Raw genomic sequence first — 16,710 nt, forward strand, 5'->3', positions numbered from 1 at the left:
ATGATGAAGAGAGCGTCAGAATGGTTAAGTAACTTGCTCAAGGTCACACAGAAGGTGAGGAGCAGAGCCCAATGGCTGTACCTCTCCCCTCTGACCTCCTGTCCCTTGGAGGGCACGTTTTTAACACTAGTACTGAAAGTGTTATAGGAGGTTTAGAGGGGTCTGGAAAATAGTTCTGCCTAAGGTCATACAGACAAGTAGAGCCACCCAGGACGATCCCAATCTGTGCCCACCTTCACATAGCTGTAAGCCCCAGCCTAAAAGGAATTGAGTGTTTGAGATTTTTCCCATTCAGGGAGTCTTTTTTGGAAACACCTCCACAGGTTGAAGGCATAGGACGCAGTACAGACCAAGGGAGCCAAAAGTGAGGGTCCACAACTTAATCAGATGAGAAAGCTGACACCGCCAAGCCAAAGGAGAGCGTAGATATATTTCCTTAATTTTTGGAAAAGAAAACTGGGCAGACTCCGCTTCCAGCTTTGCTCCAGTGGCCGGGTTTTCCAAGACGCCAGGCCCAGCGTCTGGCGAAGACCCCCCCTGAAAGGCCCCCCTCAACGCGCTCAAGCAGAGGCGGCGCCCAGGTGGCCGTCGGTTTCCCCCCTCCGGGGGCCCCCTGCCGGCCCCGCCCTTGCCCGCCCAGGCCCCGCCCCGGCCGCGCGCCGTCCCCCTCCGTTCGCGGACTGACTAGGGCGAGCGAGCGACAGCGCTCGGCATTGTGGCAGGCGGCGGGGGCTGGAGAGGGCGCGTGGGCCCCGGGCAGCGACCGGGCGCAGAGAGGCACGCGCCGGGGTTGTGACGGGGCGGTGCCGGTAGCTGCGAGGGCCGCTGAGTGCACTAACCCTCCGTCGCGAAAGTTCGAAGCCAGGGCGCGGGAACCCGGGGAGCGCTCGGAGCCCCAGAACCTGAGGAGCGCAGAGAGGGGCGCGCCGGAGCTGGCTGGAGAGCGGGCTCTGGGCACCCACTGCGCTCCTAGCGCCGGGCAGCCCTCTGCGCAGCGTTGGCTGCCGCTGCCCCCACGGAGGGCACGGGCTGGCGCGGCCGGGCGCCGGGGAGGACGGCGAGGAGGAGGCGGCGGCGGAGGAGACGGCGGCGGCGAGGCTGGGGCCAGGGAGAGAGCCCCGGGGGAGAGGCGCCCGAGCCTGGCCGCGGGAGCATGTGGGCCCGGAGCGGAGCGCGGGGTGCGCTGCTGCTGGCGCTGCTGCTCTGCTGGGACGCGAGGCTGAGCCAAGCAGGTAGGGAACGATCGGGCATGGGGGCGGGTGTTTAGGGGACCTTTGCGCCCCAGTCTTTCCGAAGTTGAAGTGGTCCATCACCGCGTCGGTGTGTACTTGGAAAGCGCAAGGGCACCCAAGTTAAAAGGTAGATTTCTCCGCCCCACCAAAGTGGGAGAAGGCGCAGCCTCCTCTCCGGGGGGCGCAGTCCAGGTGGTTCAGAGTAAGCTTCTTGCTCCGCCCCTGCCCCTGCCCCTCTCCTAGAAGGGATCGCTTCTTTTCCTTGGAATGGGTTTCCGAGTCTGGGTCTGCTCCTTCCGGAGGACTGGCTCCAGGGACCCCGGGCTCCCGGCGCACCGTGGCAGCAAAAAAAAAAACCAAAAACAAAAGGAAAAGACTATTGCTGCTCGGGCCAGGTGTGCGCTTGCTTGCCTTTCGCCGGCAACTTCCTAGTCCTGGTTCCCGGCTCTTCCAAGCTCCTACGCGCTGCACACACCCCCCTCCCCCCGAATCCGCAGACGGGAAGGAGCAAGAGACCTGCGGAGCAGGGGAAGCGCGGGTCCGCTCCGCTAGCCAGGGGAGGCCGGCTTGAAGGGATTTGGCTATAGAAGGGGGAAGGGCTGAATACTGCTCATACAGCTTTCCCCGCGACCGCAGGATCCGCAGGTCTAGAAGGATTTTTTCTGGGGTTTGGGGTGTGTGTGTGTGTGTGTGTGTGTGTGTGTGTGTGTGTGTGTGTTGGGTGGGGGGGGGGTACATAGTGATCCTGCCAAGTTTCCTTTTAAATGGGTCACTGACATTCTCCCCCGTCCGGGGAGCGGACGAGATGCGCTTGCCTACTGTGGGCCTGCAAGATGCCTTAAGGGGATTGGTGGGCTCCTAAAATAAAGTCCCCATCACCGCCACCACCACCACCCCCTCGCCCTGGTTGTGTACACCTCTCTCTTGTCTGTTGCTGGGCCCCGCATCGCTGACTGGACTGCGTTTCTAGGCGAGCCAGCATCTCTTTGGTACCGGAACCCAAGTAGTCGGGCTGGCTGCGGCCGCTGGACACCTGGGCTCCCGGGACGGGGCAAAGTGGGGTGCGGAGGGGGGCGTCCTGCACGGAGTCCTCGGAGTTGAGGCTGAGAATGGGGCAGGAAAGCTGGCGCAGAAAGTAGACGAGGTGACGCAGCCCTCCCCCGCCACCTTCCGCGGGGATGTTGGCATCAGCCCCTGCCCCCCCCCCCCCGCCCCACGTACACCCCAATAGCCCAAGATTCCTCATTCTGGAATTAATGATTCCCACGGCCTAGGAGCGAGGGCTTGGTTTTCGCACAGCCTCCACTCCCCCCCCCCCCCAACCCTCTGTTGTAAAGTTACGACACAATCATTTGATCCAAGTTAATTACGATTTGGGCAGACTCTGGTATTTAAAGCAGCGTTTTGAAGTTGGAAGGTAATGATGGGGGAGGGGGCAAGCTGCTGAATGACCAACCTGTTTTAAAGAGTGCAGTTGAATGTGGGAGTTGCTGGGCTGGGGTGTTGGTTTCTGGTTTGAGGGTGTTGGGGGGGTGGTGATTGAAGGGTAGGGTGAAGTCTCTGTAAAGGGAAACTTGGGGAAACTGTTTTAGAACTAGCCTGGCAATGAGATCAGGAATAAATACTGAGGTTACTGAGGGTAGGGGGTGGGCCTCTGCTGGGCAGGAAAAAGACAAGACTGGTTGGCCTAGAGTTCTCCCAGAGCCGGGTTCAGCTGGGGAGTGGCCTGCCTTTCCTGCTTAACAAAGCTTCCAGCCCCCACCTTCCCCAGAGGAAACCCCAGGCCCAGGGCTTTGATGGATTTGGGCACAAACAGAGCCCAGCCAGAAATGGCCTCTAATACCGGGCTTTGATTTCTCACTAGTGAGCAGAACCAGTGTTGGAACTGTGCTCATTACTTAGCACGGCAGGGGCTGCCTGCCCACCAGCCTAGAGAGGGACCAAGTGGTGGGGTCGCTGTGCAGTCTTCCCTCTGCCCAGAATGTGAAGCCCTTAGAAATGTGCCTTCAGGAGGGAGAGCATGCCCTTTCCTCCAACGCAGCCTGTCTCTCGAATGCCACAGGCACAGAACATCTTTCAGAACGTTCTTTGGGTCTGGTAATTTGGTTCTTGGTCTTTTCCCCATTTCACGGATGGGGAAAACCAAGGCCAGGGTGTTGACTTTCCTCAAATCTCACCTTCACTTGACTACAGATGCGGACTTGCACGCGGGGCTGCTCCTCTCTAACAGCCAGGCTGGTTCAGGTCACCCTGGACTCCTGCCCGTGACCCCATCCACCTCCGCCTTGAGGCTTCTGTAAAGCTGAGGGAGACAAGGCTATCTCCTCCACAGAGGGGGACCCCTTCTGGGGGGTGTGCAGGCTCTCCTCGGATCAGGTGGCAGGCACTTCTGTCTCTTTTATCTCAGCCTCCTCCCTGGTAGATATGGGGGTGAGCCCCCTTTACAGCCTTGAGGATTTTTAAGCCCCCTGAAGTTTGATGGTGGAAAAATCAAATCTAGAACCATAAAACCCCAGACCCTTAGAAGGAGGTGTCAGCAAGTGACTGGCCATCAGAGGCCACTTCAACAGCCTGGGTCAGCCCTGAGGATCTCCTCTCACCCCACCCCTTAGCCTTTCCTGGAGTTTTTAAAGAGTCTTGCCTTGGCCTCTGACTGGGATGGTTGAGAAGGGATCGCGGTATTGTGATAACACTTCTTTTTAAGATGTAATTAAAACCAGAGTTTTCCCGGTGTCTCTGCTATGTGTGCAGGTGTGTGCAGGTGTGTGGGTATGCATGTGTGTGGGTGTAGGTGTCAGATGGTGGCCCATCAGAGTCTCCAGAGGGAGACTAGAGCAAACACCCATCTCAAACAAATGGAAAATCAAGAGTGTCTTAATGTGCTTTCTCATTAAAGTCAAAGTATCACTACAGGGGAGAAATTTCAGAGGTAATTTCTCTCCTTCCTCCACTCCCACCCCACCCCCAACTGGGAATTCCAGAGGACAAAACAATTCCCCTTTTCCAACCCCTTTATTTAACTGCTGAAGCTTTGGGACAGGCCCTGACATGCATGGGGGTTACACGGGTACTCAGGGATAGATCTGGGATCTGAACTCAGGCCTTGCAAACCTCAGGCTGCTTCTGACTCCTTTCAATACTGCTGGGCTGCTGACTGGCCAGCGGGGGTCTGGTACTGAGCTGCCGAACAGAGGCCCTGAGGGAAAGCAGGCAGCTAAAGATAAGGTTTGTTTGGTAGTTAGGTCAGACTGGGACTTGTAGCAGGATGGGGGGAAAAGGTGGAGTCAGGAACCAGGACCCCAGACAGGTGGAACAGGGCCCAGCCACAGAGGTCAGAGGTCAGGGCCGGGACTGGCCAACTGCCCAAAGGTTGGCTCCACACCTGGTCCTGATCTGCCCCAGGTGAGATAAACCACAAGCCAAGCTCCCTTGGGCTGCAGAACTACCTGGTTCTACACTTTAAAGGTCTGCCTTCATATGTGTAGATGGAGCAGAATGTATTTTTACTTTTTATTTTGAAGCTTTGGGTAGCCCATCTCCTCACCCGTGTTGTTGTTGAGTTTCTGGCTGTCAGGCCTAAGAAGAGATCTTCCTCTCTCCCCTTCCCCTCCTCACCACTGTCTTCTAAGGAGGGTGTGGACTGCCTAGGATTTTGAGGATGAGGGTAGAGAAGGACCCCCTCCTTCCAAGAGAGTAAGATTGGTGATTCCTGGAGCACCCCCCCCCCCCCAAAGCATGTTCTTTTGATCCTGAACCCTGGGGTTAGAGTGCCAAGGAGACACCTTGGAGCCCACCTGATGCCTGCAGGGAAGGGAGAGAGACGGGGTCACCAGTTGGGACTGGGACTGCAGAGCAGAGAGACCCTGTCCCCTTGGTTGGGTGGCTCCCCTGGGGAGAAGGGAGGGGAGCAGGGCATCCTAGGCCACAGCCTGTGCCTCTCCTGGCCTCCTCTTCTTCTCCTCCTCACCAGTTTCCTCAACAGCTTCCACAAATGGAGTCATTAAAGCTGTGAAGGCAAAATGAAACCAAACAAGTGCCTTCTGGGCTTTTCTGTTTCTTGTCTTTATCTTTTTAAAGGGAAATTTAAAATACTGTAAATAGAATAATACGAGGAGAAGGTGGAGGGAATCGGTGCAAGGCCCCCTTTGATTTGCTTCCCGAGTTGGGGCTGGTGCGCCCCTCCCGCCCCACCATGGGCCCGGCCACCTGGGGGGGATGTGTCCGGACCCAGACATTCACTTTGGGGAGCTGGGCGTCCCGCAGCTGGCCTGGGGTCCCGGCTGTTGGCTGGGCGGGCAGGCGCGCGGCATTGGCACTTGGCCCCCCCGCCTTCGCTGCCGCTGCGCCCCCACCGGGCGGGTCTCGCAGCGCCCCTTCCTCTCCCAGCGGTGGCTTTTTTTCCTCGCTAATGGCCGCAAAAACACTGGCTGAAGTGCGCGCACAAATCGGCCGCGTCCCCGCTCCCTCACCCCTTTTGTTCCCCGTCCCTTCTCTCCGAAAGCTGTCGGGTTCGGGGAGCACCCGAACTGACCCTCGCCAGCCTCACGGCCCCACAGTGATGAGCGCTTACCTGGGGCGGCTGTGTGCGTGCCCCCGCTCCTCCTCCCTGCGGCCCCCTGCACCCCTCTCTCCTCCCTACGTCCCCCAGCATCCCCTCTCTCCTCGCCACTGCCCTGCTCGGCGCCCAGCTCTTCTCCTCCCTCTCTCCCTGCATCCCCTCCCCTCCTCTGCAGAGTTCCCTGGGAGCACCAACCCCGTGGCTCCCAGCCTCCTCACCTCGGTCCTCACCTCCCAGAACAGGCTGCCCCCCCCCCGCCCCCGCACCTCACAACTTTCCCCGCGCCGCGTGGCCGGGTTCTTGGGGAAGGCAGGCTATGGGTGTGAAAGTGTGTATTAAGGAGTCTGCCTGTTGCTGGGCAGGAGGGGTGGGTGGTGAGAATGTGTATTAAGGGGGTGGGCAGTGATGGTAGGTGTGGTGTTGCACTGGCGTGTTAGGCTACGGGGTGAAGGTGCAGGACAGTGAATAGGTATGTCGCAAGGGTTGTGCCTTTTGTATAATGGCTATGTGTGAGGTAGATGGCTACGTGTGTTTGGGTGTGCGGGGGTGTGTGCATGTGCATATGGGCACAGCTGTGGTGTGTTTGTGTATAAATAGGTATGTGTGGCATGGGGACAGTGAGTCACCACCAGGCATGAGACGCTTCATCCATTGTATTCTGTTGGGGCTGTCTCTTCCGGATGGGACCCAGGCCATCTGCCCCTCAGCACTAAGGAGACCTTACTTTGCTCCGCACTGGGAGTTGTGGGCAGGATTTGGTCCAGGTGCTGTGTTCTGGAGTTGGGAGGGCAGAGGCCAGGTGTCCTTGTGGTCATGCCCCCACCTCCCCCTAGGGCAGATAGGACAGGTAGGTCCTGCTGCCCCAGAAGGAGTAAGGTCAGCCAGAGATAGGTCCTAAAGCCAATCCAGGAGCTCGACTGATGGCTCCCCAGGACAAGGGTCTGGGTCCTTGGGTCACCTGCAGCTGTCCTCCAGCTTACCAAGAACAGCAGCGGCACTGAGGGTTTGGAAATCAGCTCTCCGACCTGGGTCAGGTTCTTGATGCAGCCCTCTAGAGGCAATGGGGTCTCCTCTGGAATTTGCTAGAGAAGATGCAGGTGGAGCTTGAGCAAGTGGCATCTCTCATGGAAAGCAAAGTAAGCAGGCATGGGTGGGGCTGGGACTCTCAGTGGAAGCGATTGAAAGTGGACACGTGTGCACATGGACACACACAAGAGCCCTACTCCACTATGCTTATAACCACTTCCTTGCTCACCAAGAATCCCTCTGCTTTCCCACCTCTGCCTACACTGTCTCCCATCCTTAGCACTAGGATAAAAGATGTACCAGTGTGGACCAGGGAGATACAGGAAAGTGCCAGCCCCACTGCTGGTGCATACTGCCTTGGTTTGTAAAACCCTCTGATAGATGGGACCTCACTTGGTCCTTATAAGAACCCCACCAGAGGGACGCCTGGGTGGCTCAGTTGGTTAAGCGGCTGCCTTCGGCTCAGGTCATGATCCCAGCGTCCTGGAATCGAGTCCCACATCGGGCTCCTTGCTTGGTGGGGAGCCTGCTTCTCCCTCTGACTCTGCCTGCCACTCTGTCTGCCTGTGCTTGCTCTCACTTCTCTCTCTATGACAAATAAATAAATAAAATTAAAAAAAAAAAAAAAGAACCCCACCAGAGAGGAGGTTTAGGAAGCTGACCTGGGACCCAGTCAGCGCCAGAGCAGACTTGGCCCTAACCCTCAAGGTGGTCACTAGGCTGGATGCTGATATCCACTCTAAAACCGGGATGACCTTTGGAGAGTCTCAGATGCCAAGTGAAGGAAGTGTCTGTATGTGTGGGGGAACACAGCCAAGAGTGAGCTTTCTTAGCCTTGGGGCTTCCTGGAAGGGGTGATGGGAGCCAGACTTTGACTCTCTCTTTTTCAGGTGTTTCTAAGAGCCTGCCCTGAAAAGACAGGGCTGGGTTAGCTAGCTGAGGGTATCTGGGCAGGGATGCCCGGCCCCAGGCCTCCTCCACTCTCAGAAAATGGGCCCTGTTGGCCTCTGCTCAGCCACCAACCTGGGCAAGCCCAGTCCTTGGTGAGGCAGCCCTTGGTCACGTTTCCACTCCTGGGGCTCTCAGACTCATCTGAAGGGGTGCATCTTGGGGAACTGGCCCCCCACTACCTCTGACTACAGGCTGGGACCTGGGTGGAAGCTGGAGAGGCAAAGCTATCTTATTCTCTGATTCTTTCCTTGTGGCTCTTGAAGATGGAGTGAGCCCAGAAAATACTTTTCACACACTAGTAGGCATTACGCTGTGGGCGGAAGCATGGAGTGGTGTCCTGTTGTGTCTTCTGCCATGCCTCCACCAGAGTGGACACAGAGGGAAGGACAGAATGCCCAGCAGCTTCTGCGAGCCAATCCGAGGGGGACAGTTTGTTTGTCATTACCCCCTATAGGAGCCCGCAGCCCTCCTCCACCACCCCTCCTCACAGAGGCCCCTCTCCAAGGCCTCAGCTGCAGGCATGGAGGGTGTGCAGCAGGGCCGACTGGGATTTCGAGCAGGTTAACATAGCCTTCCAGCATCACCACCTCCTAACTCTGGCCTTGACCGCTCACCTAACTGTGCCATGCCTCACTTGCCTCATCTGTAAAGTGGGCGTAGTAACGCCATCCTCGTGGGGTTGTTCTGAGGAGCACATGACCTGATTATGATAAAGCCCTGGCACGGAGATGGCCCTGTGATGCCAGAGTTGGCTTCCTCGAGGGGCAGGAGGGGAGGAGAGAGGAGGGAGGCTCCAGGCCTGAAGGCCCAGCGGCTCCTGGCCCAGGAGTTAGGAGACTCTAGTATTTGCTGACAACTGCCTTTTCCTCTCTGGGTCCTGGTTAGTCTCCCCTTCTGGAAGTTTGGGGTGGGGAAAGGTATAAGGATGACCTTTGGGGGCCTTGGGGTTTATTTCTGGGTGTTTTGGGTTATTTTTTGTTTGCTTGTTTGTTTTTGTTTAGTTCCCTCTCCAGAGTCCCCCGCAGCCAGCGAGAGAAAGGTAGTAGCTGAGGCCCAGAACCACTTGTGTTTACAGAGGCCCCTCTAGAAAGTCAATATATCGACTGGAATGCCCTTGTGAACATTATGTGGCCCGGGGTCTTTCTCTCTGAAGCCATAAATCACCCCTTGGGACTTCAGTCCCATTTTCCTGCTCTATAAGCGTCTTCTGCCTCAGAGGCCAAGAGCCCCAGATGCCAAGCAGGGCCCAGGGGCAGAGAAGGACCCCACTGGCATAGGCAGCCCGGTCTTCTCGAGACAAGGCACTTACTCCCCTCCCCCACCAAGACTGGGGGAGGGCGCTGTGGAGGGGATGGGGAAATACACTTTCAGAGCTAGCAAGACCTTCACCATTTCATTTTGTATGGGTGGAGGGTGGCTAATCTCATGGGTGGGGAAGGAAGGATCCTGTCCCCACATCCTGGTGGGACACCAGCCCAAGCCCTGGAACTCAGTGCACGTGCATATGTTCTTTCAATCTGAGCTAGCCCTGGTCTCTGTAGTCGAAGGGGGACAGTGCAGAGGCCTAACCCTTGAACTGACTCGGGTTGCTTCTTGGGGCCCAGGCAAGCCCTGTGCCTGGTGCATGCTGCTGGGATGTGAGAGTGAGGAAGACTGTGTGGCGGGGAGGAGCTTTCTCCAGGTGGCCCGGGAGGGATCCAGTACGGTGCTCAGAGGGCAGGCAGTGCTGTCGGACCACGTGGGCCAAATCCTGGCTGGGGCCCCATCTGGCTACGTGGCCTAGTTGCCTACCCTCTCTGAGCTTCTGTTTTCTCATTTGTAACATGGGACTGCTGATAATGCCGCTTGCATCCGATTGCTATAGGGAAGAATGAGGTAATATACACAAGAGTGTGGCACGTCCTCAGGTGCTCGTAGCATTCACCATCCTCAGCATCATTTCTACTGATGCCACGTGTTACATGGTATAGCAGGAAGCACTGAGGCTGTTGAGAGAAGCCTCCTGTGGGCCTGTGGGGCAGGTCAGGGAGGGCTTCCTGTAGAAGGCAGCATGTTGCTTGGCCTTCAAAGGATGAGCAGAGTTTGGGGAGGCAGAGAGGGCATCCTAATGGGGGTTATGTTTGTGAGGGGCTGGGGCTGGGAGCATCTGGCTCACCCACCCAGGAGACAAATTGCTAATTCAGCACTGACTTGTACCTGATCATCTGGTAGAGGATGAATGCTGGTGCCGGGGGTCCCTTGGTACATTGGAAAGAGCCATTTGGGATTAAAAGCACTCACTCATTGAGTGCCTCACACATCCCAACCTGGGAGGTGACCTGCCCCCTTCACTGGGCAGTGCTTTGCCGTGAGGTGCCATATGTGATCCTGGCACAGAGAAGGTTCTCTTGACTTCTATTGCCTTCCCTCCTTCCTGCCCCTCCCCCACCCTGATCTGGCTGACCCCTGGCTGGGGCTGTGCCTTGCTTTTTCTCTGTGGCCATCTCTGGGCAGGAGAACAAGGAGACAGAGAGGGGCCGTTCCGGGTTGACTGGAGAGCCAGGGAGATGGACAGGAAGAGGGAGGCTGCCTGCCTGCTCTGGTCCCTGGGGCTCACCTAGGGCTAGTGGGTACCAGGAGGCATCACCAAGGTCTGGGAAGAACAGCTACTGAGATCACCCAGGAGCCTGCAACCCCCAGAGGCTTCGAGTGGCGTCTAGAGGCATTACCGGAGTCAGGAGACAGAGCTGAAGGCAAGCAGCTCTGTAATGCGATCAGAGGCGCCCGCCTGCCCAGCCTGGGGCCTGAGCACCCAAGGAGGATGCCGAGCTTACAAGAAATTGAGTCAGAAATTCCAGGAAAGTTGTTCCTAGCTCCTTCCCCCATCCCACCTTCAGGCATTCTGTGACGCAGCAAGGCAGAGCGAGACTCACAGAGTAAGCAGTGGCCCAGGACCAGGTGACAAATACTGCATGGGGTAGCCTCCCACCCTTCCCTTTCCTTGTCACTGAGCCAGGGCCCTGGGGACCTGGGTGGAGGCAGGATGGGCTTGAACAAGTAGGTCATGAAAGAGCAACTATGACACCAGATGGCTAGGGGACTGGGTCTGATTTTGCTCCCTCCCATGTCCCTGGCTCCCAGCACAGTCCCCGGTGCATAGAAGGTGCTTGATAAACACTTGTAGAATGGATGAATGAGAACTCACATTCAGGCTTTATTCACCCCACTCTTCGCTGCGATTCAGCCCCTACTGTGCCTTGGGCTTGTGGCTGTGGATGTAACCGAAGAATTAGGAGATTCTGGTCGCTTTGCTTGCCTCCTCCCTGTCTTTGCCTATCTCTCTGCATTCTCTTCTGCTTATGTCTTTGAGCACTTCCTATGTACCAGACGTGGTGAAAGAGCCCAGTCTTCAGTGGTCAGAGCCCCTAGGTGTGAAAGAGTTTATTTGCTAACTCCAAGGGAGCCACAAAGAATTAACCAAGTATCATAAGTCTACCCAGGCCCTTGTAAAATGTTTGTTTTCTACTTGCCTTCCCAAGCCCATTGATCATTCTGTTCCAGCCTGGATTCTCGTGGTGATTCAAGAGAATGCCTATTGCATGCACGTGGGCTCTGGGTTCTGGGACTGCATGTAGGCTGAGGGGGTGTTTCTCGAAGGCCCACGGGCAGGGTCTGACTGCAGCCCTCAGCCCTCCAGAGTAAATGCTAACAGCTCCTTGGAAGGAGCCGGGTTTGGTGCAGGGGAGCAGTTTTGGCTGCAGGGTCTAACCAAGCCAGGTTCTCCTTGGCACTGTGTTTGATGCTAACATTCAGGGAGCCTCCCTGGGAGATTCAACCCCCTCGGGCCCTTGGCAGAGGCAGCGGTAGGCCTGGCCAGTATCACCCTCCCAGCTGGGCATCCACTGGTTCTTGCCAGGAGCCCCTGTCACAGGCTGAGCTGGAATTCCTGCCTGGCAGCCAGACAGCCAGGGCCGCTGGTCGCAGTGACCCCTGCTGCAAATCTGATCTGGCCCCATATTTTTGTGCTGGCGCACCCAACTTCTGTACACACGCGGGTGGACTCAGAAGAGACAACAGCAGAAAGAACCCTGAGCTAAGGATTGGGAAGCCTGGATTCTAATCCTGTCTACACAGCTAATCTGCTGTATGGCCTTAAGGTACTCCCTTTCCCTCTCTGGGCTTTGGTACCCTCGTATGTTCAAATGAAGAGGGTCTGCCCTAGAAATAACTGGGCTCAAGTCCTGTCTCGGTCAGTAACTGTACCTCCTCACTATAAAAAAAATGAGCCCCAATTGGTTGTCAGGGAGATTGAACGAGATGGGGCATGGTCAGTAAAAGCTGGTTTCCTTTTCTTTCTACCCAGGAAGAAATCCACCTGCAAAGTCGCTTCTTTCTAGCCTGCAAGTCGTCGCTTCTTTCTAGTAGTCCCCTTTTGATGTGGGGAATATCAGACATAAGATTCAGGGTGGCCCGCTGGGGACTTAGTGACCCACCTGGGCTTACAGCAAGGGGAGGAGCCTGCATGGCCTTATGCATTTGGAAAGAGCACTGGACTAGACATCTGGAAGCTTCAGTTCCAAGGCCAACTCTGTATGACCAAGAGCTCACTCGCCCTCTTTGAGCCTTGGTTTACCCATCAGTAAAAGGAAAAAAAGAAGCTGCATGGCAGGTAGGGTCAAAGCAGAGAACACCCATAGAGATGCTTTGGAAACTGTTGTCAAATCTGAGAAGCTGATCTGAGGTGGAAGGAGGCGGGCAGAGCAGGGACTCTTGTCCTGTGGACCATGTGGTTCATCTGAGAGCTGTTTTGGGGAGTGGGGGTGCATGGGAAGGATCCAGGAAGGACCCACCATTTGTTTCCCTGGCTGCAACCTCCTGCTGTGTGGTGGGCCCTGGCTTCTCCCCTAGTCTGGCTGGTCATGGCTGTTGAGCTAGATGACAGAGTCTGGGGTCTCTCCCCACCCTTCTCCATGCTGCACACCCCAGAGCAGAGGAGGCCGGGGTACCACGTCAGGGAAGGTTAGTATCAGTGCTGGCTTTGGTGTGTCTCAGCTAGCACACCATCTGCCATGCCCACCAGAACTTACATAATCCCTCGGCCGGCTGCCCGTTCTTAGAAAACGGGGCAGGCAGGACCAGCAGGGAGTGGAGGGGTAGGGTTTCCTTCTCTGCCCTTTCTTCTCTGGCAGCCCACACCTCCCCGGATTAGTGTTCCTTCTCTGAGCTGCTCCTACACCATCCAGAGCATGAGCCACGAACGCGAAGTCAGAGCAAGGCTGAGGTTGGATGGGGACATGGCAGGCCTGCAGGGCTGCTTGCTGCCTGGCCTCGCAGACTTCAGGGGCATCTGCAGGCCGCTTGCTGACAGCACCTGGCCCATGGCAAGATCGCCAGCCCCGCCTCACACCATTTCTCTGCGGGGCTCCAATGGAGTGGAGCAAGCGGGGGGGGCAGCTCAAGCTTCCAGGAAGTAAGGATAGACCTCCCCCTACTTCCTACAGAGATGTGCCCCTTCCCACATTTTATCAGGTTGTGAGCATTTTTTGTATATCTAAGTACAGCCAAATAACACTGCCCACTTACAGCCAAGACCCGAGATCCAGTCCTGTCTTTTTTCTTTGCTAGCTGCGAGATGTGGGTGGGGCCACTTCCGCATTGTTGCTCTCCGTTTCCTCCTCTGGAAAATTAGAATAATAAAGCCCACTTCCATAGCTTCAATCCTGAGGATTGAATCAGTTAATAATGCATGTAGAGGACAGAGAAAGGGTTCCATAAATGCTGGCTGTCATCCTTGGTACCCAGTTCCATTCTCTTTCTTTTTTCTCCCCTAAGAAAATGACACAGAATGACTAACTCTGGGTCATTCTAGGAATGCAAGGTTGGCTCAAAATCCATTCACATTAATAACATGCCAAAATAATATCATGCACCAGATTAATGAATCTAAGGAAAAAAAATCGTGTGATAATCTCTATAAATGCTGAAAAAGCCTTGGTCAAAATTCAACACCCATTTGTTGTATCAACGTGCAAAAAAAAAAAAATAGCAATTAAGGTTTTTTTTCTTTTTTTAAGCCTGATAAAATACATACATACTCTAGTCCTATAGCCAGTATTTTGTCTAATGGGGAAACGAACACTAATGGCCTTTCCATTAAGATCACTAATGAAGCATGGATACCCAACATCCCTTCTCTTCAACATGGTGCTAGAACCATTCGCCAGTGTGATTAAATGAGAAATCACTTAGAGGCACAAAAATGGGTAATGATGAGATAAAACTATCCCTACCAGATGTTAAAACATACTGTAGCACTCCCATAATTAAGGCTGCAGCATGGGTGCGTGAATTGTCAGACAGACCAGTCAAACCTAATAGAAATTCTAGAACGAGACCCAAGTGCATAAAGAAATGTAGTATATGACAAAGATGCTATCTTGGCCCACAGGGACAAAAACAGACTTTGAAGTGAATAATGCTGGGACACCTGGGTAGCCATTTGGAAAGAAGTAAGCTTTGATTCACGTTTCACACCATAGAGAGAGGAAAAAAAAAAAAAAAAAGAAAACACCTCCAAATGGATTAGAGATCCAGACATAGGTAGTAGATGAAACTGTGGGTGAATTCCTCCTTAATGTTGGGGTGGGAAAGGCTTTCCAACAAGATTCAGAATCCAAAGGCAATAAAATATAAAAAATTGATATTTATTACATAAATATTAAAAATTTTTGGACAATAAAGCACCCCAGACTAGTCAAAAGACAAAATATTTGACAAGCCAGGAGGGGATACTTGTTACACATGCCCCAGACAAAGAACTAATAACCCAAAACAGAAAGCACTCTAAAATATTGGGGAATAAGGACCAAAAACCTGGTAAAAAGAAAAAGGAAGAAAGGAGACATGGACAGACAATTCATAAAACAAGATGTAGGTCACCCTCAAACACATGAAAAAAATATTACAACTCAGAGTTAGAAAAATGCAAACGAAAACAAACCCTGAGATACCACTTTTCAATTTAGGAGACTGGGCAAAATGAAAAGTTAGGACTACACCTGCTGGGAAGCCTTGCAAGGCACACTTGCAGATGTCGCCAGTGGATCCACTCCTTGGTGCAATCCTTCAGCTAGATGGTTGGCCAGTATTTCATAGCAGCGCGTCATGTACTCTATTTTTTGGTCCAAAACCAGTACTTCTAGAGACCTTCCCTTCAGGTACAGCTTTATCAATACAAAAATACATATGCACGTTGTTTGTAGTTGCAAAATATTGGAAATCACCCCTGTGCCTTGCAGGAGGAGTTTAATCAGCTACAAGCACACATCAGAAATGATGGCATTGCTGGGGACCCGAGGGCTGGGACTCCCAGAATGTTCCAGCACACGAAGGAAGCAAAACATAGTATCCAGAGGATACTACCTCTCACGTAAGAGAGGAGTGGGTGGGAGACCAGGCTAGATCCAGACCTCTCTTTCTGTTTCCATGGCTGCTGGAATGCTCTCTGCTTCCTCATGTGTGCACCTCCTGCTCTGCTCACCGGTCCAAGCAGTGGGCTGTTCACAGGGCGACGGGTTCCCCATGCTGCCCCCAGGGAAGATGGAGAGGGCAGGATGCACAAGTGCTGGCCCTGCTCAGGCTTCAGTTGTGACTCCTGGCTCTCTGTGGTCCTGAGCACTGCCTTCAGCGCCCTGGGACTTGATTTCTTCTGGAAGGTGAGGAATAATGAATTCCATACACCTTGCCTCATAGAGAGGAGGTAGTGTCACAGTTCATGTGTGTGCAAAGGGCTTTGTTTATTATTTACCTGCAGGGTCTGCTGGTTGCTCTTTGGGCCTCAGTAAGCCTTGGATTCTCCTTTTCCAGTCCCTTGCCACACAGGCGCGCATACACACACACACACACACACACACACACACACCTCCCTCCATTCTTTCTAGAGCTTTCGAACACCCTGAGGTGGCTGCTCTGTTTGCTTTCTCCTTGATTAGCGAGGGTCCCATCCGTGTGCACTCCATCTGTGTGCCAGGTGTGTTGTAGGCCCTCTGAGGCCCCGGCCGCCCTTCTACTCTGGCCTCTTCTCTTGCCCGCATTGAGTCTCACAGAGCCCTTGTAATGACTCTGGGAAGAACGTCTTATGGGGCTTAGGTAAGTGAAGTAATTCAATTTCAGGTCAGAGCCTGGTCAGGGTGTTACCTGGTCTCTGGACTCTAAATTCAGTGCTCCTTCCAGAAACCCATTCTGCATCTGCGCCCTAGGCTGGGACCAGGTCTCCTCCCCCACCCCCAATACACCTCCCCCGGACATCCCCATGAGAGCCGGCCACGCCGCGGTGACTTGTGGAATGATTGCATGTGAGCATGTGTGAGCCCTGGACCACCCTTGTCAAATGCAGCCACCCCAGCCTGGTCTCCGTAAAGAGCCAACGGGTAGAACTGGGCTTTCCCCCAATAGACCAATTTCTGCCAGCTCGTCAGTCTTCTCTCACCAGCCTGTACCATTTTAAGGGTAGGTCTGAGAGGGTGCACGTTCACATGGGTGCATGGGGAGGATCATTGGTAGCCCTGGGGACACCTTGTCTGCAGGCCTCAGGTCCCTATAGGTCAGGACGGGGCCTGGGGGGGAAGGGGCTCAACCAGACCTGAGCCTCCACAGAGAGGGAGGGGTCCTTGGGCAGGCGGTGGAGGGCATAATTGCCGGAAGGTCGGTCTCCCAGCCCTGAGAACTCTGCTTACCAGTCAATAAGTCGTTTATTACACCCTTGACAGCATCCTTCTTTGCCTCCGCTCTGGGTCTTGTGCAGTTTGCAGAGGGAAGGGCCGGGCCAGCTGAGGGTCTGGCCTCTCCAGGGAGAGGGGCTGCTGGAAGCCTGAAGTCAGCTATCTTCCCCACCTTCCCACCGCAGCCGCTGGACCAAAGTGCTCCCAGAAGCCCCCGGTGGGGCCTGACCACCGCTGTAAAGAG

At 54.8% G+C, this 16,710-nt stretch overlaps 1 protein-coding gene across 2 annotated transcripts in view; it reads left to right on the top strand.

Moving 5' to 3' along the window:
* The first annotated feature begins 669 nt into the window (after positions 1 to 669).
* Positions 670 to 16,710, top strand: part of UNC5B (unc-5 netrin receptor B) — a 78,761-nt gene continuing 62,720 nt past the window's right edge. For both annotated transcript variants that reach the window (XM_032312544.1, XM_032312545.1), the window contains exon 1: positions 670 to 1,232. In XM_032312544.1, the coding sequence (XP_032168435.1) occupies positions 1,154 to 1,232 (79 nt within the window). In that variant the 5' untranslated portion in view covers positions 670 to 1,153. The remainder of the gene's footprint in view (positions 1,233 to 16,710) is intronic.

Source organism: Mustela erminea, chromosome 14, assembly GCF_009829155.1.
Source record: "Mustela erminea isolate mMusErm1 chromosome 14, mMusErm1.Pri, whole genome shotgun sequence".
Taxonomy (NCBI): Eukaryota; Metazoa; Chordata; class Mammalia; order Carnivora; family Mustelidae; genus Mustela; species Mustela erminea.